The 27,014-nt window shown below is 48.4% G+C and overlaps 1 protein-coding gene across 1 annotated transcript in view; it reads left to right on the top strand.

Moving 5' to 3' along the window:
• Window positions 1-27,014, top strand: part of SLC2A9 (solute carrier family 2 member 9) — a 215,134-nt gene that overhangs the window by 56,862 nt on the left and 131,258 nt on the right. Inside the window, exon 6 of the mRNA XM_055589105.1 lies at window positions 21,505-21,637. Within this exon, the coding sequence (XP_055445080.1) occupies window positions 21,505-21,637 (133 nt within the window). The remainder of the gene's footprint in view (window positions 1-21,504; window positions 21,638-27,014) is intronic.

Raw genomic sequence — 27,014 nt, 5'->3', positions numbered from 1 at the left:
TTCTACATAATTTTTCATTTTGATTCCATACTCCAAACAATTAATTAGAATAATGTTTTCAATTTCCAGTAGATGCGTCTTTGTTCTTGTCACTCACTGAGATTTTTATTTTGTTGTGTGAGTAGAAAGTAACTCTGAAATTTCTCCTATGGGGAATGTGTTAAGGTTACTCTGTGGCTGGCTTGCAATCAACTTTTGTAAATATTCCATGTTTGCCTTAGGACAGTAGCTCTTTCTTGGCACATTATGTGCAGAGCTAATATTAATGACTGTGATTTCATCACAATAATTATTGTTAATCTACAAAATACTAAGGACCTCATACTGGAATTCCATGAGAGATTAAAAAGAGGAGAGAAATGTGATTCTATCATAGCAGAATGAACTCCCGAGGGCGGGGCACAGAGCAGCCCCTGTAGTTCTAGTTCTGGTGTCAGGCTGCCTGAGCCTGCCTTCCAGTCCCACCGTGCACAACTGTGGAACTTTGAATAAGTTTCGGACCCTCTCTTAGCCATTGCCTTACCTATTCAATGAAATTACAATGACACCTGGCTGGTTGGGGCTTTTGCAAGGCTTAGAGAAGGAAATAGATGTCAAGCGCTTTGAAACAGTACCTGGAACCGATGCTAAATAGATGTCAGCCAAGATCTCATTTAACTCATGTAATAGTTCTTGGAAATAGATATTATTACTTTCTATGTTAAAGATTAAAGGTTCAGTCTCAGAGAGGTTTAATGATGACCCCAAATGGCCACAGCAAGAAGGCAGGAAAACCTAGTTGGAGCCTGAGCTTCCTGGCTTTGAAGCCATGACCTCTGTGCTGTAGGACCTGCAGAGCGGGACTTGCAGATGGGGAGCAGGGGAAGGCACCCCAAAGCTTAGAGTCCTGGCATAGGAAGTCAGGCAGTCAGGCAGGCTGTCCTGTCAAAAGTACATGACAGCACTTCTTTTCTATAAGCTTTTCATCTTGGACTCTCTGTACTTCATCCAAGCCCAGGAAGAAAGGACAGTTTGATTATCAAAATATGAGAAGACATGTATTCATCCACATTAAAGTATTCGCAAACAGTCCAACAACATTTTCACCTGATGAGACTCTTCATGTCTCCAGTAACTGAGAAATCACACTTTTTCTGTTTGAAATGAAGAATCTCACTCGGGGCATGGCTCAGATGTTTCTGTAGCAGGAGAAAACGTTCTAGAGAGCTGGGAGCACCCGCAGGATGAATTTCCTTTGATGGGAACTAGGGAAAAAGAAAATTAGAGACTGTCACGTCTTCATCCTTCCTGCCACTTCAGAGTTCCTCACAGGGTGATGCCCAGTCTCCTTCAGGCATCCTTCTGAGCTCTGAATTTTCTCTTTTAGATAATTCAGGCTTTCCAGTGGGGCAATGTGGGTCCCATTAGCTTCCTGGGTCCCATTCAGTCTCCCTCTCCAACAATAGGAAAAGGAATTATTCCTTAGCCTCTGTGTGTCTTCGTTAGCAAAATGGGGATAAGTATGCACAGCTCACTTGAGTTGTGAAAATTAGACACAGTGATACACAGACAGTTCTTAGGACTCGCTCCCTAATTACCTCCATTTGGGTTCATTTCTTGCAAGCTATATGCTGGACTCCCTCACCGCATCATCTCTCTCCTGTGAGATACTAGTTAGCTGCTCCCATATCAGTCTTCGGCTTCCCAGGTGACTCAGTGGTAAAGAACCCGCCTGCCAAGGCAGGAAACGCAGGAGATGCGGGTTTGATCCCCAGGTTCGGAAGATCCCCTGGAGGATGAAGTGGCAAGCCACTCTGGTATTCTTGCCTGGAAAATCCCATGGACAGAGAAGCTTGGCAAGCTACAGTCCATGTGGTCAAAAAGAATGGGACATGACTGAGCACGCATACACCTCAGTCTTCTGCAAAAGCTACTCCTCTCTTAGGAAGTTGGCTGGGTCTGCTGTGGAATTGAGTGGTTGTCCATGTGATGGTCTTTCCCAAGAAATGAGGTCTGAGGTCTTAGATCTTTGTATCATCATAGATCTGATGGTGGGATCTGTGACACTGAGATGCTCCCTAAATGTAGAGGCAATGCACAAACTTTTCTTGACGTTGGAATGATGAATGCCCCAGTTCATGAATTTTCTAATGCTTCTTTGCTCCTGAGAACACAAACAGACCCCCAGGCTTATCTGCTGTGATGTGTATGAGCAAGCGGCAGGCCACTGGCTTTGTGCGGTCCCCTCTCCTGACCTCGAGTTCTTTGTGTCTAAAAGGAGGGGCCTTTATAGACGTCACTGCAGGGCTCCTGTCTGCTCTGGCTTCTGCATGATGGTTAATGCTCTGGGTGATGTGTGCCCCTGGGCTGGGGGCACTGCAGCCCCTAGTCAGCTCGGCTGGTATCTCAGTCTGCAAGCAAGGAAGGTTGAAGGGATACAAAGATAAATTTAATTGGTCTTGAAGCCATGTCATCTGGAATTTTAAAGACTGTCTCTGAAGCTTGCCTTAACTTTGCTATTCTGTCTTCAAGACAGCTGCAGGGAAAAACAATTAGCCCAGCTGCCCTCTGAGTAGGTGGCCTGGAGTGGGTGTCGGAGGGGAGAGAGAATTCCGTGAGCCCCATGAAGGGAGAGATGAACAGCTCTGGAGGTTTGCTTGGTCATAAGGTTCATGCCCTGTGGTTTATGTGGCCCCAGCAGTCAGGCTTCTCAGGCAGTAAAGTGTCTGCCTGTAATGCAGGATACCTGGGTTCGATCCCTGGGTCGGGAAGATCCCCTGGGGAAGGAAATGGCAACCCACTCCAATACGCTTGCCTGGAAAATTCCATGGATGGAGGAGCTTGGTAGGCTACAATCCATGGGGTCCCAAAGAGTCAGACACGACTGAGCAACTTCACTGGCAGCCAGGCTGGTATGCCTCAGAGGGAACAATTCAGCAAAGGTCAGGCAGAGCAGCAGGGTCATTGCATCATCAGACCTGGGCTCCAAGCTCCAAAAGTTCACATTTGCTATGGGTTTGTTTTACCTGTTAATTCAGGAAATCCATGAAATAACCCTACAGATTAGGTACAGTCTGTATCATCCCCATTTCACAGATGAGAACACTGAGGCAGAGAGAGCTGAACAGATGTGCTCAAGATCACACAAGTAATGAGCTGTGGAGCTGGGGTTTGAAGGCAGGTTGCTAGAATCCCTGCTGTTTTGGCCTTGGCCTGTCTCAGACAGAACCCAGCTAAACAGAAATATTTATAAATTTTTATAAATATTTATAAAAAACCTACAGCCAGCTCTTACTGTCTCATGAGGCTGTTGGAAAGACAAGAAGAAGGTGGATCTGAAATGCCTTGTGATCTACACACTGCAATACAGGTGTGCAAAGGGATAACATCACCTGTAGCCTCCAGGGCTCTTTGTGCAATGGCTCATCCTCCCCAGGGCAGTGCCATCATTAGACCCATTTCTCAGATGGGGAGAACAAGTCTCGGGGTTATTCAGTGCCCAACTCTGGTTTGCACAACTGCTGAGGAGGTTGGTACCCTCAGCTCCTGGCTACCAGCCCCAGCCCCATCACTTCCACCATGTAGCAGCCACTGTGTCTTGGAAATAGGTCCTGAGTCGCCTCATGTGGACTCCACCATCACCCTGGGATGGGGGTAAGCTTTACAGGGATGGTCTGAGGAGGCTCCTGGGGGCTGAGCCTCCAAGATGGCAGCTCAGTCCCATCCTGATGTTTGATTTGCTCGACTGCCTTGTACTCAGTGCTTCTGAACCCCAGACCCCCACTGGGCAGCTCAGGATGGTCCTTCATTTACACAGTGGAGTAGAAAGACCAGAATTTGCAAAATGCTTTCCTTGTGCTGAGCAGTGGGCTTTATCCACATCATCTCACTTAAATTAGCCTCAACCTGGGAAGTAGGTTCTGTCATCATCCCATTGTGCAGATTGTAAAATGGAGACTCAAAGGGGAAGCCCTGCCCAGAGCTATCTGGCCAGTGATCTTGGACATGATTTGAACCTGGGGAGGCATTAGGAGTGTGTTACCATATGTGAGACCCCCGAGCACACTGCTTGGTCTTTCCTTTCCCCTCCGTGAGGACAGGAGTAGTCAGTTCACCTGTCACCCTTGGTGCATGTGCCCTTCACCCAGAAGTTTCACAGAAGATGCTATTGAATAAATGGGTCAAAGCGCTTCCCCCATTTCCAAGGTGTCATCCTATTTCAGGAACTGAGTTGAGTTCTTCACTGCCATTGTCTGATGTGATCCCCAAAATACACAGCAATCCTCTAGGATGTGACTACTATTATTACACCCATCTTGCAGATGAGCAAACTGAGTCTCATAGAATTTGGAGAACTTGCCCAAGGCCACCCACTAGCAGGAGTCCTGGCCAGGACTCAGCCCAGGCAGTCTGGCCCAGACCCTCACTTGTATCACCCTGTCTGCCTATAACCAAAGCTGTCTAGCCCAGGACTCTCACTTTACAGAGAACCTCTGCCCAAGACCTAGATCACAAAGTATGGGCTCTCTTGGGTCCTTCACCCAGAATCAGCCTGTGGTCGGGCACCCTCTAGTATCTGCAGCCAGCAGGAGCCCAGGCCATTTGGACTTTGTCTACTGATGATGTATTCATTCATTTGACAAACATTTATTGAGTTCCTACTGTATGCCTGGCACTGTTCTAGGCTCTATCTAGAAGAAAACAAAACAGACAAGGACCACTGCCCTCGTGAACCTTGCATTTTGATGGAGGACACAGATCAGAGACAAATAAATATTTAAAGTTGGGCAGTAATGAACTCTGTGAAACAAAACAGAGGGGAGGTGGCGAGGGCAGGATTTAGATTTAGAAATACGGGTAGTTGGATGGTGCTAGAAGTTAGATGGATTAGAATGAGAGATTGGGCCCCAATTCAGGCCACTTTAGCAAGCGGGAGGATATTTCTGGGGCCGAGATGCATATGAAGCATGGGGGCGTAGAGACAAATTGCTACAGGAAGAATCCTAGCCTTTTCCCAGAGATGCCTCTGCAGGAACCTCATCTAATCTGGCTTCTTTCCTCTCCCTGCTGGTCTCAGTTTCTGTATCTATAAAATGGGCACAATAATACACACTTCATAGGGCTATCTGTATAAGCATCAGAAAAGCTACTACATGGAAAAGTGCTTATTGCCTAATTTTGTAAATATTAATAGTTGCCACCTAGCCAGGCAATGGATCCCATGTTCAGCAAATGAAGCCTAAATTCCTCAGCTTGGCACCCAAAGCCCCTGAACTGGGGCCCAGTCTGTCATTCTAAGCCACCTAACCTCTTGTTGCTGTTGTTCAGTCGCTGAGTCTTTTCCAACTCTTTGTGACCCCATGAACTACAGCATACCAGGCTTCACTGTCCATCACTATCTCCCTGAGTTTGCTCAAACTCATTCCATTGAGTCAGTGATGCCATCCAACCCTCTCATCCTTTGCCACCCCCTTCTCCTCTTGCCCTCAATTTTTCCCACATCAGGGTCTTTTCCAATGAATTGGCTCTTCGCATCAGGTGGCCAAAATAGTGAAGCTTCAGCTTCAGCATCAGTCCAATGAATATTCAGGGCTGATTTCCTTTAGGATGAACTGCTTTGATCTCCTTGCAGTCCAAGGGACTCTTCAGAGTCTTTTCCAGCACCACAGTTCAAAAGCATCAATTCTTGGGCACTCAGCTTTCTTTATAGTCCAACTCTCACATCTATACATGACTACTGGAAAAACCATAGCTTTGACTATACAGATATTTGTTGGCAAAGTGCTGTCTCTGCTTTTTAAAATACTGTCTAGGTTTGACATAGCTATTCTTCTTCCAAGGAGCAAGTGTCTTTTAATTTCATGGCTGCAGTCACCATCCACATTGATTTTAGAGCCCAAGAAAATGAAATCTGACCGTTTCCACCTTTTCCCCATCTATTTGCCAAGAAGTGATCTAACCTCTAGCCCCATTCAATTACCCATATTTCCAAATCCCCCATTACTCCCCCACTATCCTGAAATCTTCCTCCAGTTTCCACACTCTGGTACCATTTGCTCTCTTTCTGTCTCTCAATCCACATCCTTCAGCCTTCCAGAAAGATCCAACTCCAAACTCCAGTAAAGGAATATAACTGAACAGCCCTTCTGAAAATAGAAAGAAGCTGAACATCCCCTGCGCTTGGCCTGATACTCTGGACAAAAGCTTTTGCTCGCTCTGCTGAATCCTCATAATAGCCCTTTACCATGCCTTTGGTCCATTTGGATAACATCAGGACATGCCCTTTCTTTGTGCTCGCCTCTGGTTTCATCCTGCCTGTAAGCCCATTAGGAGCTGGACCACTCTCGTTCGGATTCACCTTCCTCTTTCCTGCACTGCCTGGTGTGGGAGAGATGATGCTGTCTGACTGAAGAAGCATTTTGGGGGTGGAGGGGAGAGGCTGTGCACCTCTCTTATGGGCTTACTTGGATGGAGGGACCATCTCAGTCTAGTAGAAGTAGAGCTTGTTTTCTTCCAGGCAGAAGGAACTCTTTTGTTTCTCCAGTGCCAGTCTGCATGGTTTAATGGAGTCTGAGTGAGCTGGGAAGGCACAGGGCCCTGGGGAAAAGAAAACCCCAGACTCTGTACTCTCATAATTGCATGAGGCAGATGTTGCTTCCAGCAGATTGGAAGTCTCCGTGTTTGGAAGAATAAGATTCCTCTCATGTGGAAATTGACCTCTCAGCTTCCCAAGCAGCACTCACTGATAAACATTCCTTTCTGAGTTTTGGACACTGAGGGAAGAATAACACCCAGTTAGCAGCCTGGGCCCCTGCCCAGGAGGACTTGGTGTTGACAATGACGGTGATTTGACAGAAATCCTCCCCCTCTCCATCCTGCGCATACACACCCATCCATCAGACCCAGGCACGAATATTCAGGTTTCTTAGGCCCAGACCAGCTCCAGTTGTGAAGCTGAATCACAGCAAATGTATTTGAGCCTATAGACCAGGGATTTTACCATCTGGAATTCCAAAAGAAAGTGTGCATGATTCCAGAAAAGTGCCCCAAATAAAACGTATTCATGTCTCAACTTCACGTTTGATTTGAAGCAAATTTTAAATTTTTTTAGTCAAAATATTACATGAAAATGGTTTTAAAAATGTAACACTGCTAAGAGGCTTATAAGGCTTCTTCTCTGGTGGCTAGGTGGTAAAGAACCCACATGCCAATGCAGGAGATGTAAGAGACACAGGTTTGATCCCTGGGTGGGGAAGATCCCCTGGAGGAGGGCATGGCAACCCACTCCAGTATTCTTGCCTGGAGAATCTCATGGACAGAGGAGCCTAGTGGATTATATAGTCTGTGGGGTCGCAGGGTCAGACACAACTGAAGTGACTTAACATGCACACAAGAGACTTACTGGGAATGTAAGAGGGAAGAGAGGTCCATTTGCTTTACCCCCTTGAGCCCCTTATAGCTCTTTTAACTATTTGATAATTCCCCTATATTTTAAAATGATTTGAGCCAGTTCTTTATAACAAAACTATGTCTGTACGTAAATAATTTGTTATAACATTATGTCTGGATTCATTCATTTTGGACATTCTCATTGATGTCTTATTGTAACAGTTGAGGTCCAAGCCCACACTTACAACACTATCCTTCCTCTCCTCTTGCTCTGTCCTACCATGTAATTATAACAGTTTGTTATAATTCACTGGCTAATATTTATATTATTATGATTATGTACCTTGATGACTTTCCTTTCTCATGAAGCTTTTTGTTTTTCTTGGAGTTAATAATTCCTCGATTGTTATTTCTTACATCTTTAGTTTTCTATGTGCCTATGGCTGATTTTTTCCAAATGGTCCAAGATTAAACATTTGGCAGTACATTTGCAAAATGCTCAAATATGTCACTGGCCGGCAGTGACTTTCCATGCAGCCAGCTTCTTGACCGAGCTGGACTCCAGCATGTGAAGCAGGCACCAAGAGAAATTTACCAGATGATGAGTTGCTGAGCAGTCTTAGAAGCGTGTGCCAGTGGAGCATCCATGAGGACTCCTTTAACTGCCTTTGGTGTCAGGGCAGGACCCACATGGAGGTGACATCTGAGCTGGTATTAAAAGAAGAAGTAAGAGTTTGCCAGGCAGGCCACCGGAAGTCAAGGAGCTTCTGGGGAAAGACAACAGCATATACAAAGATCAGAGGTGTCAGAGAACAGTTCTTTGAAAGAGCTTGAAACCACTGAGAAAGGAACCTCTGACCTGCAGCCAGGGCCGCATGGAATGCCTTGAGCACCACGCTACTAAAGAGTGTGATCCTGGCGGCTTTTCTCCATGACAAAGTGTGGCCTCTCCTTCTTAGACTCCTGGACACAGCAATGCTGTGTGTGTGTGGGGGGGGGGTCTTCAGCAGCCCAACCAGTCTTTTCTCCCAGACCCCCACCCCCACCCCACCATGCTCACCCACACACCTGCTCCCTGAATCACACACAGCCTGGAAGAAGGGATGTCCACATGCCGAGTGGCTGAGGACAAGAAACAGCACCAGAAAATGGTCCTCCTTTTGAAATCTCTGTGCTTCTTTTGACTTCGGTCTCCTCCTGACATTTAAGATATTTCAAAGATAAGATGAAAACATGAGGCTCTGAAAAAGCCCCCTTCTTGATGAAAAATGATATTACCGAGTGGAAGCCCTCCCCATGAGAATGCGGCGGATACCTGGGGGCTGGGAGGCGCCCACCCACAGTGTGGTAAGAGGGGTCACAAGAAAGCTGATGATGGAGATCACTGGGAAAAACTAAAACACAGTCCAGGGCTCCATGCCAACCCCCTACCCCACCTACTGCTCTCCCCCTGCTCTTACTGACCTCAAACCTGCCTTGTCCTTCAGGAAACTTTCACAGATCGAATGCATGGCGATGTGAACAAGTTAAGGAAATGAGACGTTAGCATTGCTTTGAAAATGCAGCCCGTGCCAAAGCGGGCAGAGAATGGAGCACGCTCAGAGGTGGGAGGGACAGAAGTGTGCACCCAGGAAGTGTGCAGCCTAGCATCTTACAGATGAGAAGTCAGTGCCCCGGAGGGAGGGCTGCCATGCTTGCTTGTCAGTGGGCTCCACAAAAAACCACCAGGGGTGTCCGTGTCTGGGGAGGGGCACCAGATTGCTGACAGAGACTCCCAAGGGGGAGAGAGCATCCAAAGAGGAGGGACAGTGGCTGAGGAAATGAGATGGGAGTCCCTGATTGTGGGTAGGCTGGTCTTCAACTCCCAGACTTCCGGCTCAGGTCTGAGAGGTGGGTTTCATACATTCGACCCAGACACAAAGTCACAGGCTCGGAGCAGCAGATCTAAACTCGGAGTGAAGTGACTGAAAGTTGCTCAGTCGTGTCTACCTCTTTGTGACCCCATGGACTGTAGCCTGCCAGGCTCCTCTGTCCATGGAATTCTCCAGGCCACAATACTGGAATGGGTAGCTGTCCCCTTCTCCAGGGGATCTTCCTAACCCAGGGATCGAACCCAGGTCTCCCGCATTGTAGGAGGATTCTTTACTGGCTGAGCCACCAGGGAAGCCCAAGAATACTGAAGAGGGTAGCTTATCCCTTCTCTAGGGGATCTTCTTCCCAACCCAGGAATCGAACTGGAGTCTCCTGCATTGCAGGAAGATTCTTTACCAGCTAAGCTACCAGGGAATCCCAAAATATGTTAATAGCAAGCATGGAAGCCAAACACCAACCTTTTGGGACCTCATGGACTACAGCCCGCCAGGCTCCTCCATCCATGGAATTCTTCAGGCAAGAATACTGGAGTGGATAGCTGTCCCCTTCTCCAGGGGATCTTCTCAACCCAGGGATTGAACCTGGGTCTTCTGCACTGCAAGCAAATTCTTTACCTCTGAGCTACAAGGGAATCCCCTAACCTCAGGCCCACCCTTCAATTAGGATGGTCACTTGTGTTGGTTCAGAACCACAGCACAGGGAAAAAGGAGGCAACAGCTCTTGGCTCCCAATCATGTACCAGGCCCATGCTAAAATATCACCTAGTCAACCTCATAGCAACCTTGCAAAATAGCTGTTAATTGCTCTCCTGAAGTGATTCCAGAGAGAATTCGAGGATGCAGAATTCGCTCAAGGCCCCAGAGCTAGTAAGTAGAAGAACCAGAATTTCAACTTGGGCCTAACACTGAAGCTGAGTGAGACTGTGAAAGGCCCAAGATTGTGACCCTAGGTCACAGAGCTCGTGGCTAACCAGGCTGGTTCCTGACCACTGACAGCCACACCTTCCATGTCCCCAGAATCCAGGTCATTGATAGAACAAGTCCAAATCGTGTTGCATCCTTGGGCTTTTGTGAGCCTTAGAACAAACCACATTTTGTCTTCCTCTCTTAAGCTCCATTTGGTGAACACTAATCTGATCTCAGATGATCTGATTGTAGAAGGAGGTGGCAGACAAAGCAGAGGTACAAGTGGGTCTGAACAGCAAGACCAGAAACCAGGATGATCCAGATTGAACACAGAAGGCTGACAAGAGGATTAATAATGGGCTTCAAGTTCAGGGAGCATCATTTAGAGAGGAATGCTGGTTTAATGCCCTCAGGAAAGAGAAGGGTGATTTCTGTAAGTGTATAAGCAAGGATATTGGACTGCCCAGGGCTTAAGAACACAGAGCTTAGTACCTTACTGCTAGGGGTGGGTGTGCCACTCTACCATTTATAAGATGCCTGATTATGAATGCATAACTTCTTGGTGCCTCGGTTTTCTCATCTGTCAAATGGGAATAAAGCAGGGGTATTGTGAGGGTGAAACTGAGTCACTCTGTGTGAAGCACTCAACAAATTCACATGTGCTTAGCGCCAGTCTATCACTGTAGTTGGCTCAGGGAGGGACTCTGCAGATCAACAAACTTTAAAAAAATGCACAGATTTCTCTCTGAAATGAGAAAGGGACAAGGTTGATTTCATGGAAAATTTTGCAGCAGGACTTTTAGCCCATCACCTCTCCCGCCTCAATTTCCTTGTCTATAAAATGGGAATAATAGCTGCTGACCTTACTTTCCAGATTGCTCAAGAACCAAGCAAGGCAGAAGACACTTGAACCCTTTAAAAAGCAGAAACCTATTTCAGGGAAGGAGAGGGAGATGGTGTTTCTTGAAAGATGACCTCAGGCAGGTCACTTAACTCACATCTAATACTTGGAACAGCTTTCTGAGATATGAATGTTATGCCCTGGGAGGGTAATTTCACTACTGTTGCTAAGACAGAGAAATACAAGGGTAATCATCCAGTTGTGCGCTTGAGGTCTCTCTTGTTGAAGTCAGACCATGAATGTGTACCGGAAACAGCCGTTCTAGAACAGCACACTTGCTGCGATGACCTGAGCGTCTTAGCATCTGGATTGCACCCTGGGGGTGTCGGGTGGTGTTGACTTCTGCAGGGTCTGTTGGGGAGATGGTGACAGGCTGACCCCATTCTAAGGTGGTGGAAGGCGGGGCGGACGCAGCCGGGCCCGTGGTCGCCGCTCCAGGGCTCTGTAAGCTGCGGTCTGCGGGGTCTCCTCTGGAAGGTGCTTGGGACATCTAGGTCAAGGGTTCCGTGGACATTCATTGACTGATGCTGGTTCCCTGGTGACACCCAGCTTGTGATAAGTATCATCACCCTTTCATTTCCCAAAACATCCCTTTGGAAAGTGACTGTTTATACCTCCCTGAGTGGCTGCCCCCGTGCCTGCTGTACCTCGGCTTGGTGGAGCCCATTTCAGTACCAGCATGAACCACTGGAATTGAGCTCGAGTGAACTCCGATGAGTTCTGTACAGAACTTTCTATAGAAGAGCAGGACTGGCTCAGCATGTCATCTGCATATCAATTCGCTATTCAGCTCGCAGCTGCCATGAGGGAAAGTGATGGCTATTGCTTCTCAAAGAGAAATGCGTGGTATCAGCAATAATGTCACAAAAGAGCCCCCTAAACAAATCAGAAGAGTCAGGTTCCCATTCTACTCTGCAGCCTCCCCCCTACCCAGGTTCTCATGTGAGCTTGCTTGATCTACTTGACCTTGCTGGGTTTCGGTTTTCTCTTCTATAGACTGGAAATTATAACAGTACTTTATAGGAGAATGTTCTTCATGCTACTTTAGCCCTTGAATAGGATACCATGCTACTTTAGACCTTTAATAGGAAAGTTTGGCATAGATAGATAGATATTAGGTTGGCCAAAAAGCTTGTTCCATAAGATGTTATGTAAAGACCTGAAGAAACTTCTTGGCCAACCCAATATCTTACTTAAGAAGCAGGGATGTGTGTCATTTCATGGGTCTCCATCTTCAGCTGCAGCACCGCTTACCTGTACCATTCTTCTTACCCAACATGCATCCAGACTGGAGGCATTTACTGAACGCCTGCCAGGTGCTGGGTGTTGGGAAGAAATATAAAAGAACACAGCAGGGAGTGGCCCTGAGGTGCTGAGTCTAGACAGAGTGATGCACCCATAAAGAAATACGCATGACACAGGTAGCAAATGCTTTCATGGAATTCTGCACTGGGAAGAGGTGCCATCCAGAGGAGGAAATGCCGAAGCTGGGAGGATACACAGCTGTTCTGCGGATAAGAGCAGGCATCCCTGGGAGAGGAAGCAGCGCGTGCAGAGGCACAGCATCCTGGACTCTGCTTGTTAGATTCAGAGACGCCCATGGGTTGGCTGGATCAGAACAGAGGAGCAGAGGGCTGGGGTCTCACCAGTGGCAAGGCTGGAATCCTGGATGGGTTTGCATCAGGCAGAGGGCTTTGTATTCTAGGCCAAGAGATTAACTTGATCCCGAGGGCAGTAGGGAGCTGCTGAAAGTTTCAGACAGAGAAGTAGCTTAGAATATCAGATTCACATTCTAGAAGGATCACTCCGAGACAGTGAGGGGAATGCAAAGGGAAGCAGGGGGTTTGGGGACAGTTAAGATGCTGTTGGTAGAATCAAGGCAAAATCACTGTCAGAACCTCCCCTAAGGCATATGCTAGCAAGTGAGAAGGGGAGGAGATGCCCAGAGATTTCATAAAACAGTCGACAGAACTGTCTTAGGGTAGGCAGCAGTTCGGATGGCAGTGAAACGGTTGTGAGTTAAAGGCAGGAATGGAGGTGCATCAGGTTTCCAGATTGGACTTCTGCATGGATGGTGATGGCCCCAGTTGTGGTCCAGGGACAGGCGTGGGTGGGCTGGGAGGTGGTGGAGCTTATGGACCTCAAGGGTTATGAGCAGAGCTGTCCACTGGGCAACTGGAAATGAGTGTGAGGAGCCCCCAGTAAGAGGTGTGGGCTGGACGTGGCGATCTGGGGTCATGGCCCCATACATGGGTCTTAGGTTGGGTTCCCCAGGGAAGAGACCCTGAGATGGGGATTTTAGAGCAGGAAGTTGACTGGGGAGTGTTCTCAGATCAACACCTCCAGGTGGTGAAGGAAGAAGGACTCAGTAGAAGGAGAAGGTGAGCTGCCCTTAGTCACAACAGAGGTCTCAGCCTGCAGGGAGCTCTGGACCTGGGAGGGCCCATCCGAGGTGTACAAGAGGGAAGAGGAGGGGAGGGAAGGCCTTTGTGCCCCTGCACCAGCTAGCCATTGGGTGCTGCTGCTGCTGCTAAGTTACTTCAGTTGTGTTCAACTCTGCAACCCCATAGACGGCAGCCCACCAGGCTCCCCCATCCCTGGGATTCTCCAGGCAAGAACACTGGAGTGGGTTGCCATTTCCTTCTCTAATACATGAAAGTGAAGTGAAGTCACTCAGTCGTGTCTGACTCTTTTAGACCCCATGGACTGCAGCCTACCAGGCTCCTCCGCCCATGGGATTTTCCAGGCAAGAGTACAGGAGTGGGTTGCCATTGCCTTCTCTGGCCATTGGGTGCAGTTTGCTCCTAAGGATGGATGAGTAGTCTTGTGGAGGAAGCATCCTTCCAGGGCTTGTCTAAGGGAAAGGCAGGGACCCAACTGTAGCCCCATAGCCAACAACAGTCCTGGCAGGTAGAGGATGACCCCCTCAGTTCTGGGTCACACACCACTGTCTACAGCAGGTGGAGGGGAGGTGCTAGGCTCTCAGTTGGTTGCTTCCAGAGCCACCCAGACAGCTCGAACAACCCAGTGCCCAAGCCACACCTACAGGCCAATTAACCCCAAATCTCCACCTGTGGGAGACCAGGAACGTCAGTCATTTTCATTATCCCACAGGTGATTCCAATCTGCAACCATGTCTAAAACCACTGTCCTGAGGGAAGCCATGGGATGAACAGAAAAGAGTGTTGGGCTCAAAGCCCTGGGGAGGGGCTCAAAGAAACTGGAGGAGAACTAGGAGAGGGGTGTCCTGGAAGGCAAGGGGCAAGGGATTCCAGAAAGAATTGGTCCCCTGCAGCAAGAACTGATGTGGTACCATGCCTAGGGAGAGAGTGACCCAGATGCCCTAAAATGTACCTGGAATTCTACTTTAATGTCAATGTCATGAAAAGGTAATAGACACAGATGCTTCCTGTGAAAGAAGAGTCTATGATTCATAGTTCTCCAGTGGAGGGGGCATGCCGCCCCATGCAGGGCCACATGAGGAAGCACCAGGGCCAGTCAGGAGCAGAAGGAGGGAGGGCAGCTCATGGCCCAGAGCCTTTATTGTGACTTCCATGGAAGGAATGGGTGAGTCTAGGTAGAGAAGCTTAGGCAGGCTCAGGATGGCATAGTCTGAATAGTTACAGGTGTCCCCAGGACTACAGGGGCTATCTCTAGTTGCCTACTACCTGGCCCTGGGGTAATTTAGGACAGGGGGTGTATTGACTTGGTATGTGAGTGTTAGATAGAGGAAGTGGTCCATGTAGGCTCTGGATTGGTTGGTTTGTATGTTAAAGGGATGATCCCAGGGAAGTTATTTGCTAGAAATCAACTAGCCTAGGAGGGGGAGTATCTCCAGGATCAGTAAGGCTCTAAGATATCAGATCATCATAAAACATAGGAAATAAAAAGCATAGTTAATAGACCAGCCCCGAGGGCCCTCAGCTTGGAGGTCAGCGATAGCTGGGCTTCAGCCTCAACTCATCCCCTTGGGGTGCTGGGCACAACTTTCAGAATACACAGGAGCCTTGACCTTGGGTTCCTCGGGGCTACAGAGGGGAAGACTCTCCAGAACAGAATGAGATGCAAACTCCCAGGTCAGGGAAACTGTAGTGGGAGAGGGGTTGGTTCCAAGGATGGAACTCTACAGAATTCCCATGAAAATGCTCACGAGGAAAGAATATCCATGAGAAACATCTGCCAGCCCCAGAGACCTGACCCAGTTCTTCACCACTGTTTCATCTTAGAGGAGTCAGACACTGAATAGAAGCCAGGGAAGTGCAGGGGGGGGGATGAACAATGAGAAGCCACCATCAATCCCCCACCCCCAACTCTTTTCACTGCAGACTCCAGCTCGAAGCAGGCTTGGACTGGGGGAGTATAAAATATGTCATTCAATCAGGTTGATTTCATTATGATTTTGAAACTGTGGCCTTAAGACCATTTAAAACCACTGAGATGGGGAAGGGAAGGGCACCCTCACTGATTCCATTTTGAACAAATGTAGGAGATGAAAGGGCTTCCCAGGTGGTGCTAGTGGTAAAGAATCTGCCTACCAGTGCAAGAGATTTAAGAGACGTGGGTTCGATCCCTGGGTCGGAAAGATCTCCTGGAGAAGGGCAGGGCAACCCACTCCAGTATTCTTGCCTGGAGAATCCCATGGACAGAGGGGCCTGCAGACTATAGTCCATAGGGTCGCAAAGAGTCAGACATGACTGAAGTGACCTAGCACGCACGCACAGGAGATGAAAACCAAGGTTGTGTTTTGATAACACCATGAACTGTATGTTTTTAAATTTGGTTGCAGATACATTTGTAAAGTATCCAGCACTGAGCTTGGCACGTGGAGAACTGGTTAAATGCTAGCCTTGATTCTAGTGGATGAGATCTTAAATAGGAAGACTTACAAAGGAAAATAGCCCATTTTATCCCCTCAACTAGCCTTGTGAGAGAGATCTCCTTCCACTCCTTCTCACCTCCAGCCCCTGTCCTGGTGGTGGTAGGAGTGTTATTTGCTCCACTTGACTGGGCGGGGGTGGCGGGGGGTGGAGGGGTGGCGGAGGACCACAATATACTGTCCTTAAATTAGAACCTGACTTGGGATAAGATCAGTGATTCCAACTCTACTTAAAAGTTCGAGCTGTCTCATCCTGGTCCAGGAGGGTTTTATTTATGGAAATACCTGAGGTCATCTATAGCCTGCGGGAAATAAGACTAGAAGTCTATTTTTGAAAAGGAAGCCTCAGTAGACTAAAGAGGAAGACAATCACATTTTTGCAAGACTCACTCACCTTACCAGAGAGAAAGCAAAAATCATCTCTGCTGACAAGACTTCCATTTTTCTTTCCTCTCAAGTGATATCAGCATGTGTAAGAAGGGCTCTGACCTCAGGCTTTACTGAACACATCAGGGTCCAATTGGCATCAAAAAGACTCATCAACCTAGAGGGGTGGGATGGGGTGGGAGGTGGAAAGAAGGTTCAAGAGGGAGGGCGCATATGTATACCTATGGCTGGTTCATGTTGATGTATGGCAGAAACCAACCCTCAGTGGGTAAAGAATCTGCCAGCAATGCAGTAGACACAGGAGACGCGGGTTCGATCCCTGGGTCAGAAAGATGCCCTGGAGAAAGAAATGGCAACCCACTCCAATATTCTTGCCTGGAGAATTCCATGACCAGAGGACCCTAGGAGCCTACAGGACCATGTGGTTTAAAATGTCAGACACAACTGAGCAATGAAGCCCACACAATATTGCAAAACAATTATTCTCCAATTAAAAATAAATAATTTTTAAAAAAAGACTCATCTGAGATTGACTCTCTGTAGCACCTAGTGGTCCATGAGATTCTCCAGGCAAGAATACTGGAGTTGGTTGCCATTCCCTCCTCCAGAGGATCTTCCCAACACAGGGATCGAACCCACGTCTCTTATGTCTCCTGCACTGGCAGGTGGATTCTTTATCTCTAGTGCCTCCTGGGAAGCCCTAGGCAGGTCATACTGGAAGCCCTAGGCAGACACAGCCCAAGATGTGTCCAGCTGCTTGCTGCTCAAAAGGCTATAAAGAGGCAAGCTTGGTGGAAAGGAAATTTTGCTTTATTTTGGATGCTGGCAGCTGGGTGAGAGGGCAGACTTCTGTCCAGAGGTTGACTCCACACCCCACCCCACCACCACCACCAATCAGAGTTGGGCAAGAGGTTTTACAGGTGGAGGGAGGGGGCTCCATGTAGAAAGAGCACACTCAGCTCTGACAGTCATCTTGAACTTGGTCAGTGATGGTCTGACCCGCATCACCTTGATTAAGTACAGTTGATCTTCAGTTCCAGAGTTGGTTGGTTCTCATTTCTTAGAGGCCAGCTCTCAAAATTGTGGCAGCTTATGTCATGGCTACAGTCTGGTCATCATGTAATTAACTTCTTCCACCTGATGGGGGTTTTTAAAACTATAAGACAGCTCACAGGATATGGCTCAGAATATTATCTATAGTCCTTGAAAAGGGACTAAATGTCCTTGACCTTGCTAAATAACTAAACTATAATTATTTAGTCTGTTGGATGGTTTTCCTCTTTCTGCATTTTCTCACTTCTCTGATTAAACTTACCCTTTGGCTAAAAAATTTTCCCAGACAAAAGGCAGGTGGAGAACATGAGGGGCAAGGACCATAGGCTTTTCCCACAGCATCAAATTAGAGAGGCACCTCCCAGGGGTGGCATCCTTGGAGCTGCCATTGGGTGAAAGAAAGAGGGGAGCTGGAAAGTACTCCTGGAGGAGGAACAGCAAGTACAGATGTGCAGAGGCATGATCCACTCAGGATCATTGGGAATGATGACTGCAGAGGAAGTGCAGGGCCAGGGGATGCTGGAGACGTGGGAGCTTGGCTGGAGGACGGGTCACGGATGGCTTTGCTGCTGTTCCATGGCCCTTGAACCTGGCTTTGAGGACAATCAGGAGCCTTTGAACTGAGATGGACACCCTCCGTTTCCTTGAATCTACAATGCAGCATTTCTGGAATCACACTCCTGAGTGTAAATTGACAGGTCACGCAATCCAGATCTAAGCGTCATCATGGCCCCTTCCAAGATCAAGAAGGAATGTTATCTTTATCACCTGACTGACCGGTGGCGAGGCAACAAGACGATGGTTCAGGAATCTAGATGTTGGTTTGCTGACTCCAACCAGCCTGGGGGTCTACATGCTGGTGGGCGGCAGTTTCCATGTGGTGGGGTCTTTGTTTCTGTAGAAACAGCTCAAGGACATGCATTGGGTTGCCATCTGTTTCCCCCAGGGAGCAAGCAAGGTCCCTGCCACTCTGTGGCTAGATAACTGTTTAAGTGACTATTGCTTTTTCTTGCTTGACTGGCTTTTCTTTGTTTCTGCATAGCCCTGTTTCTCTAATGATTAACTCCTTGAGCCTGCTCTTTGAAACTCAGGGAGGCCCGAGAGACCAAAGCTTTTGCTACAGATAAGAAGCAGGGGACATGGAGGGAATGGTCACCAGGAAGGCCCCCAGGGTCCTGCTCAGTTTCGCTGGTGACCACTCGTCCACCTTCCCGCTCCTCTCCCAGCCTCATTCACAGAGCTTTCCCCAAAACTGAAAGCTGGCATCGGCCTGACAGGTCCCTCACAGATGATGGAAGAGGGTGCTGGCTGGTGAAGTCGGAGGAGTTTGTGAATATCAGTTGTTACTGTGTCCAGAATGAGGAAGAGATGGTTAGAGAGCACCACTGATTCAATGGCAAATGCCAGGAGACAGTGAAGGACCAGGGAACCTGGCATGCTGCGGTCCATGGGGTCGCAGAGTGGGATGCAGCTGATCGACTGAACAACTGGTCGACTGAACAACAACAACAGAGTGGCTTTTTCAGTTCACAGGGAGACAGTCTGACCTGGCCCACCTGTGAATGGCTAGAGAAAAGAAGAAATTCACATTTTCCCTTCTATTTTGCAAGACAAATGGCCTTTTTTCTTTATTTCCTCACCTTCTACTCCCACTCTGCTCTGTAAAAGAAGCTGGCATCCAGATCCCCAGAAGATGGCTTTTTGGAGACACTAGTCTGCCATCTTCTATGTCAGCTGGCTTTCTGGATGAAGTTGTATTCCTTGCCTCAACACTTTGTCTCCAATTTATTGGCCTGTCATGTAGCATATAGAATAGCAACACAGAAGTTCCCAGAAGGCACTAGTGGTAAAGAACCCATCTGCCAATGCAAGAGACACAGGTTCAATCCCTGGGTTGGGAAGATCCCCTGGAGGAGGAAATGGCACCCCACTCCAGTATTCTTGCCTGGAGAATCCCACAAACAGAGGAGCCTGGCAGGTTATGGTCCAAGGGTTTGCAAAGGGTTGGACACAATTGAAGCCACCTAGCACGCATGTAATAACAAAAGCAATGAAAAGCAAGGGTTAAAGTCAAAGAAGCAGATCCAACATGGAGTCAGAACAGGGTCTTCTCCGTTACAAGGGCACTGCGGTCTCCACCTCAGGATGGACTCCTCCTGGCAGGACTGACCTGAGGCCAGCTGAAGCTTCGCCAGGTGCGAAGCCTTTCCAGGTCTGGACACATCTCCTTTTCTCCTTGACTGTCTCCGTGTACTTCCTTAGGAAAGAAAACGCTCAAGAATTCCACGCTGAGAACTTTGTTTTCCTCTCTTTGTCCCCCTCAAAACTCCTCCTTCTGACCTCTTCTTTCGGAGATGCAGTGAGAGTTCATTTGTAAATCTGGGTTAAAAAAAAAAAACAATCGGGGAGAATGCTGCCTTAATCAGCATAATAATAAAGGCTCTGTGCTGCCTTGAAGCTGTATAATAGGTGAATGGCTGCTCCTGTGTGCTAAGTGGCTTCAGTCCTGTCCAACTCTGTGTGACCCCCATGGACTGTAGCCCATCAGGCTCCTCTGTCCATGGGAGGCATCTCCCATGGGAGTCCATCTTGCCATGGGAGTCCATCTCCAGGCAAGAATACTGGAGTGGCTTGCCATGCTCTCCTCCAGGGGATCTTCCTGACCCAGGGATTGAACCTTCATCTCCTGCATTGATAGGCGGGTTCTTTACCACTAGCACCACCTGGGAAGCCCTCAAAGGGGCTCAAAATGCCTCTTGAATGGTATATGCTGTAGGTTCAGGGGTGGCCTGTGTCTGGAGGCCCCACCACCCTCTCTTCTGTGGGGACTCGGGAAAGCTCCAGCTGACCTTCAGTGACGGGGGCAAGATGAGTCAGAGGTCACAGGCCTCAGAGGTGTCTGGCTGGTAACACCAACAGAGCAGTCGCTTCTTCTGCACACCCACTGGGTGCTGGCAAAGCTCAGAGCCCACAGGCAAAGCTTTATCTGAGCCCACTCTCACGACTGCCTGAGAGGTGGCCACGGCTGTCCCCATTCCCTGGGTGAAGAGAAGGGGGTTCGAGGGGCCATGAGAATGATCTCAGCCAACAACCTGGAAAGACCAGAGCCCCTCAGGCTGGCTTTGCTGCCCCCGGGGCCTCTGAGTCAGCCAGTTCTTGGCTTCCCCAAACTCCTACTTCTCAGGGTCACCCTATTGCAGGAAGGGGGAGCCTTTCCAGGGCCCCAGAGTGGGCTCTTGTCTAACACAGAAGTGAATTCTCTGAGGAGACACACATGCTGTCAAAGCAAAAGACTTTATTAGGAAGGGGCGCCCGGGAGGAGAGCAGCAGGGTTAAGGGAACCCAGGAGAACTGCTCTGCCACGTGGCTCATGGTCTTGGGTTTTATGGTGATGGGATTAATTTCCAGGTTGTCTCTGGCCAATCACTGTGACTCAGGGTCCTTCCTGGAGGTGCGGGCATCGTTCAGCCAAGATGGATTCCAGCGAAGAGGATTCTGGGAAGTTGACAGGACATATGGACTGGTGTCTCCTCTTCTTTTGACCTTTCCTGAATTATTCTGGTTGGTGGTAGTTTGTTAGCTCTGTATTCCTTACCACAATCTCTTGTAAGATAACTCATGCAAGTGGTTGCTATCAGGCCTGGCCAGGGAAGGTGGTTTCAGTCATTTGTCCCCCTAACTAAACCACAGTCTCATGCTTTGAGGGGGTGGGGTCAGCTTTCTGGGGTTGTCTCTGGCCAATCATCTTCCTCGTGCCCACATTTGATGTGACTCGGGGTCCTTCCTGGTGGTGCGAGTATCTCTTAGACAAGATGATTCCAGAGTGAGGACTTCTGGGAGGTTGGCAGGACTTATCATGGACTGGCATTTCTTCCCTTCTTTTGGCCCTTCCTGAATTTTCCCATTTAGTTTTGGGACCTCCTGTTGTGGAACAACTCATACGAGCAGTATGGCCAAGGTGGGCGGTCTCAGTCAACAGTTCCGTAACAAATCCAGTGTCCAATCCCTCCCTAGTCTTTGTTCCTGGGGTTTATCCTGGGTAAGGGGGACCCTGTGCAGAAAGCAGAAGCTGCCTGGCCCAGGGGTCCAGCTCCCCCCAAACAATGACCTCATCATTCACCAACCCCCTTTTCTCCCTTCAGGAGAGCACCTGGCCATATCTGTTTGGAGTGATTGTCATCCCTGCCTTGGTCCAGCTGGTGAGCCTGCCCTTTCTGCCCAAGAGCCCGCACTACCTGCTCCTTGAGAAGCACGACCAGGAGGGAGCTGAGAAAGGTAGGGCTCCCTTTGCCTGGTCCACGCGGCCCCCATCTCTTCACAGGGGTTAGGGATATAGGGCATGCGTGCTCTAGCACAGCCCGTCCTGTTTCGTCTTCCCATCTGTCTGCTGTGGGTGGCCCTGAGTGGGGACACAGATCACAGTGTGGACTGCAGAAAATAGCACACCATGAGAGTTGTGAGTTGTTTTATTTGTGGCAAAATGAGGACTGCAGTCCGGGAGACAGCCTCTCAGCTGGCTCTGAGAAACTGCTCCAAAAAGATAAGACGAGTGTCAGTATATACATGATTTTGGTGAAGTGGGATGCATGTTGTCAAGCACTTATGTCGGCAAAGGTTTGCTGCTAAGTCACAAGGAGCAGATGTCACCATTAATGGTTTTAGTGCCTTTCTAAATGTGAGAATATGTGAGACTTTGGGCTCATAAAAGCTTCTGAAAATATCTAACTATCTGAAGGCCTGTTCTGCCAGTTTTGCACAGAGCACCCTATTCTTGGTTTCTGCCCTGAACTCCTTTCAGAGTGTATTGAAGTTCAGCCACCGCAGTGGCTACTGACTTAATCCTTGTAGAACCAGATGGCTGGTGACAGTTTTTCAGTTATCAATAGAGAGACCCTGAAAAAGCCAAGACAGAGCAGGATAAGACCCAGGTCTGCTCACCTCTGTGCAGTGTCTCTCCATGGCCACCTTTCGGGGGGTCCCAACCCCAGAGATGCTGCAAACACAGGTTTCTCGGTGGTTTAGTCTATCCCAGCCCTCCCTCTGTTATTCTCTTCCTAACTGATCAGCTTTTCCATCAAGCACAGAATAAGCCCTTGTGTCACCCCAGCATGGGGCCTCTGCACCAAGACCCAATGGAACATTCCTTTCAGCCCTTCGAGGGAACAGAAATATACCCATTTTACAGGAGGGAAGCATGAGGCCCACATAGGGCTTGCCAGTTGTCTTCTGTAGCTTTGCTTAACCCTTTGAATGATGAGATGCTGAACCAGATTCAAAGCACAGCTTGAAGAATCAGGCAGGCATTTCTACAGAGCCCATAAAAGGCAAAATGATTTTGCCTGGAGACAGACAATGTAAAGTGAACAACAGGATCCCCATTCTTTTAGTTTTATTAAACAAGACATGGTCAAGAGCGCCATGGTTCAGCACAAGGGCTGGGAGTAACTAGTCCTGCCTTCACATCCCAGCTCTGCAGTCTGACCTCAACCTGTTCTTTTTACTGTTCTGATTCTCAGAATTGACATCTGTAAAAAGAAATGATATAAACTTCCCCTATGGGCTTCTTGTAGGGATTAAAGTAGATATCTATATCTCTATTTGGTCCACAGTATTACCTGCTGTCATCCTTACTGGGCTCTCTGTCCATTTTCTTATTATCCATACCGTGTTCTCTAATCTAAATTTCCCTAATGTCCACATCCAAGAAAAAAAAATTAAGAATTATATGTAGTCCTTCAGTTCAGTTCAGTTAATCACCCCCTATGTTTGTCCATGGGCTTCCCTGGTGGCTTAGAGGTTAAAGCGTCTGCCTGCAATGTGGGAGACCTGGGTTCAATCCCTGGGTCGGGAAGATCCACTGGAGAAGGCAATGGCACCCTACTCCAGTGTTCTTGCCTGGAGAATCCCATGGATGGAGGAGCCTGGTAGGCTGCAGTCCATGGGGTCGCAAAGAGTCAGATACAACTGAGCGACTTCACTATACTCACTGTACTATGCTATGTTTGTCCAGCAGTTTTTGGTTTGGATCTATTTTCTCATTTACAACATTTTCATGAGATCGAAGAACATTATCATTACCTTTGCTTTTTAGATGAAGAAATAGAGGCTTACAGGGGTGAAGCAATTTCTCCAAGGCTGTGGTTATATGGTTTCTAGTTTCTGCTGCTGCTGCTGCTAAGTCGCTTAGGTCATGTCCGACTCCGTGTGACCCCATAGACGGCAGCCTACCAGGCTCCTCCACCCATGGGATTTTTCTGGTTTCTGTTGCTGCTGCTGCTGCTAAGTCGCTTCAGTCGTGTCCAACTCTGTGCAACCCCATAGACAGCAGCCCACTAGGCTCCTCTGTCCCTGGGATTCTCCAGGCAAGAACACTGGAGTGGGTTGCCATTGCCTTCTCCGTTTCTGGTTTCTAGAGGCCTTTAAAAACTGATGGAGAGGACAGATCTTTCTTCTGTAGAGTGCCCACATACACAAAATTTGTGGAGCTTGGTGCTGGGGATGGGACTTGACCCCTCTCCCCTAGAAGCCCACAGAGGACCCTGGTTAATGCTCCACCCCTATCTCACAGCCAGCTAGTGATAAAAGAAGGATTGAAACCTGAAGATGACCGTCCTCCCTTCTCTCACACACACAGAGGGACACGGATGGGTAGTGGTCTAGGGTCTTCCCGTGGGGTCCGTGGGGAGGCAAACTATCCAAAAGTCAGGCTTCAGGAAAGCAGGCTGATGGTCAGATGGTGGAGGCTCTGGAGTAAAAAGAAGGCAGTTGAGAAAGAGCCAATGGGATCTGACTCCCCAAAGCAACTGGATTATAGGTAGTTATTATTCAGTCGCTAAGTCGTGTCCGATCCTCTGCTACCCCATGGACGGCAGCACGCCAGGCTCCTCTGCTTTCCGCTATCTCCCGAAGTTTGCTCAAATTCATATCCATTGAGTCGGTGACGCTATCTAACCCTCTCATTCCCCGCACCCCCTTCTCCTTTTGCCTTCAATCTTTCCCAGATGTTAGAAGGCAGCAATTCCTCCAGCTTGATCTCCCGGCATGCAAGGACGTCCATCCACCCATCTGGCACCACTGGGGAGGAACTCTTGGGAAACGCTCCAATTAAGTACAGTTGGAATGGGCAGTGCATGCGAATGCCCGGCAGTGAAAAAGGTTTAAAAGATTTATTTCATAGCACAGCAGGGAGTGAGAGAGAAGGCCAGTGGTAAAAAAAAAAATGATAAATATTACATGTGCGCTTTATAAAAAGGACAAAAATGTTGGCCTTGGGTTGAATCAGAATATTGAAATCTGCATCTCTACTAACATTAATAAAAGTGCTCATTTCACTCCAGGCATTCAGCAATCATAGCTATTTATTGTGCTGGGTGCTCTGCCAGGAGAAAGGGAGAGGGGGACAAAAGATAGCCTTCCCGCTCCCCAGGAGGTAACAGGGACACCTAGGTATGGGCCATGCACACAGTCCTAATTAACGGCTCATCCACATTGAGAATTAGTTCATTCTCAGCACTTCAGGGGTATTAGATTGTTAATCCCTCCTTACCATAGAAAGTAGATCATATTATTATTTCCATGGGAGAGCTTAGATAAAGACACAGAGCTAGCAAATGGCAGCCCTGTGGTCTGAACTCTGACAGTCTTGCTCTGGCTCCTACGTGCATAAACAAAGCACTCTTATCGCTGAGCACCTTGTTTGGCACCACGGGAAATATACCTGGCCTGGTCTGTGGACAGGGGTGTGTCCAGGGGCGGGGCCAGGGGCGTGGCTTAGGTGTTCTGCCCACCCCTTTGTGGTGTTGAGCACAGGGGGCATGCTTGGTACCCTGCGTTTGCTTCCGACTTCCTGTTTTTGCTCCAGCTCTTCAGAAGTGGCATTTGGGGGGTTTTTTTTGGTCCTTTTGTATTTTGTTGTCTATAATTTGGGCTTCCCTGGCGGCTCAGCAGTAAAGAATCTGCGTGCCGGAGACATGAGAGACATGGATTTGATACCTGGGTCTGGAAGATGCCCTAGAGGAGGACATAGAAACCCACTCCAGTATTCTTGCCTGGAGAATCCCATGGATAGAGGCCGCTGTCCATGGGGTCACAAAGAGTCTGGCATGACTGAAGCGACGGGGCATGCATGCATGTCCGTAATTTGCCCCAACTGCGCATGCACTCAGTTATTTTTAGTCCCTCATAGTTTCTTTGTACTTTGTTGCTCTAGGCGAAATTTGTCCAGGTGCAAGCATTGCAGCAAAGGGTTCCAGGTCCCAGGCTGTCTTAAGAGGAGATGCAAGTATGGAACAGGCTGTTTACCCAGGCAGGGAGTTCTCATTTCTGGAGGTGTCTGAGCACTAGGCAGGAGTGGGAAGAACCACTGGAAGCAGCCAGAAGGTCCAGCTCAATCAACACCCTACTCTGCTGTCCACCAACCTCCTCTAGGCCTTGGCTTCCTAATTTCTAAGAAGGGAAACATCACAACCGTCCAGCCTCTTGAGACAGACAAGATCAAGTACAGTGGTGTTTTGGGGAAGAGGGCTTGGCAAGCTGTGGACTGCGCACTTAAAAAGGAAATTGTCTGCTTTTGCCACGTGGATTGCTGCATGACCTTACTTTTGAAGAAAGGGATTCTATGGTTAAAGTGATGTGATATCTTTCGCTCTGGGAATGGAGAATTTGTTTAATGTTGGGGGGAGAATCACCCCCAACTCTCTAACAAATCAATCGTCACTTATACCTGAGCTGTTCCTGTCCTTTTCCGTGACATTTCCATCATGTTTATTGGTGGTACCACCCCCGTGTTTGTGCCTTAAGCATGTTTCCTTATGACTGTTTTCTTATTATTAATGTCATGTGTGGTCAGAATAAAAATGGCCTCCAAGTATATCCACATCCTAATTTTCGGAACCTGTGAATGTCACCTTGCATGGCATGAGGGGCTTTGCAGATGTGATCAGTTTAAGGGTCCTGTGCGTGCATGCTCAGTTGCTCAGTTGTGTCCGACTCTTTGTGACCCCATGGACTGTAGCCCATTAGACCCCTCTAGGAACAATTATTTTGGATCATTTGGATGAATCCAATGGAATCACAAGGCTCCTTATAAGTGAAAGAGGGAAGAAGAGAGTCACGGTTGGAGAAGGAGCTGTGGTTGAAGATACAGTGCTGCCGGCTTTGAAGGTGGAGGAAGGGGCCAGGAGCCAAGGAAATGCAGGCCGCCTCTAAAGCTGGAAAAGGCCAGGGAATAGACCACCCTCTAGAGCCTCCAGGAGGAGCAGAGCCCTGATGACACCTTGATTTTAGCCCAGTGAGTCCCTTTTTGGGCGTCTGACCTCAGAACTGTCAAATAAGTTTGTACTGTTGTAAGCCTGTGAGCGTGTGCTCAGTCACTCAGTCGTATCCAATTCTTTGAGACCCCATGGACTGTAGCCCTCCAGGCTCTTCTGTCCATGGGATTTCCCAGGCAAGAATACTGGAGTGGGTTGCCATTCCATTCTCCAGGGGATCTTCCTGACCCAGGGATCGAACTCACATCTCCTGCATTGGCAGGTGGATTCTTCACCACTGAGCCACAGGGAAAGTGGTGATTTATTAGAGCAGCACAGGAAACTCAGACATCACATTAAGTAAAGAAAATCAGTTCCAGTTGAACTAGGACTTTACCTTCATT

Source organism: Bubalus kerabau, chromosome 7 (genome assembly GCF_029407905.1).
Source record: "Bubalus kerabau isolate K-KA32 ecotype Philippines breed swamp buffalo chromosome 7, PCC_UOA_SB_1v2, whole genome shotgun sequence".
Taxonomy (NCBI): domain Eukaryota; kingdom Metazoa; phylum Chordata; class Mammalia; order Artiodactyla; family Bovidae; genus Bubalus; species Bubalus kerabau.
The sequence above is the reverse complement of the archived record's forward strand: the minus strand, read 5'-3'. Positions and strand labels throughout refer to the sequence as shown.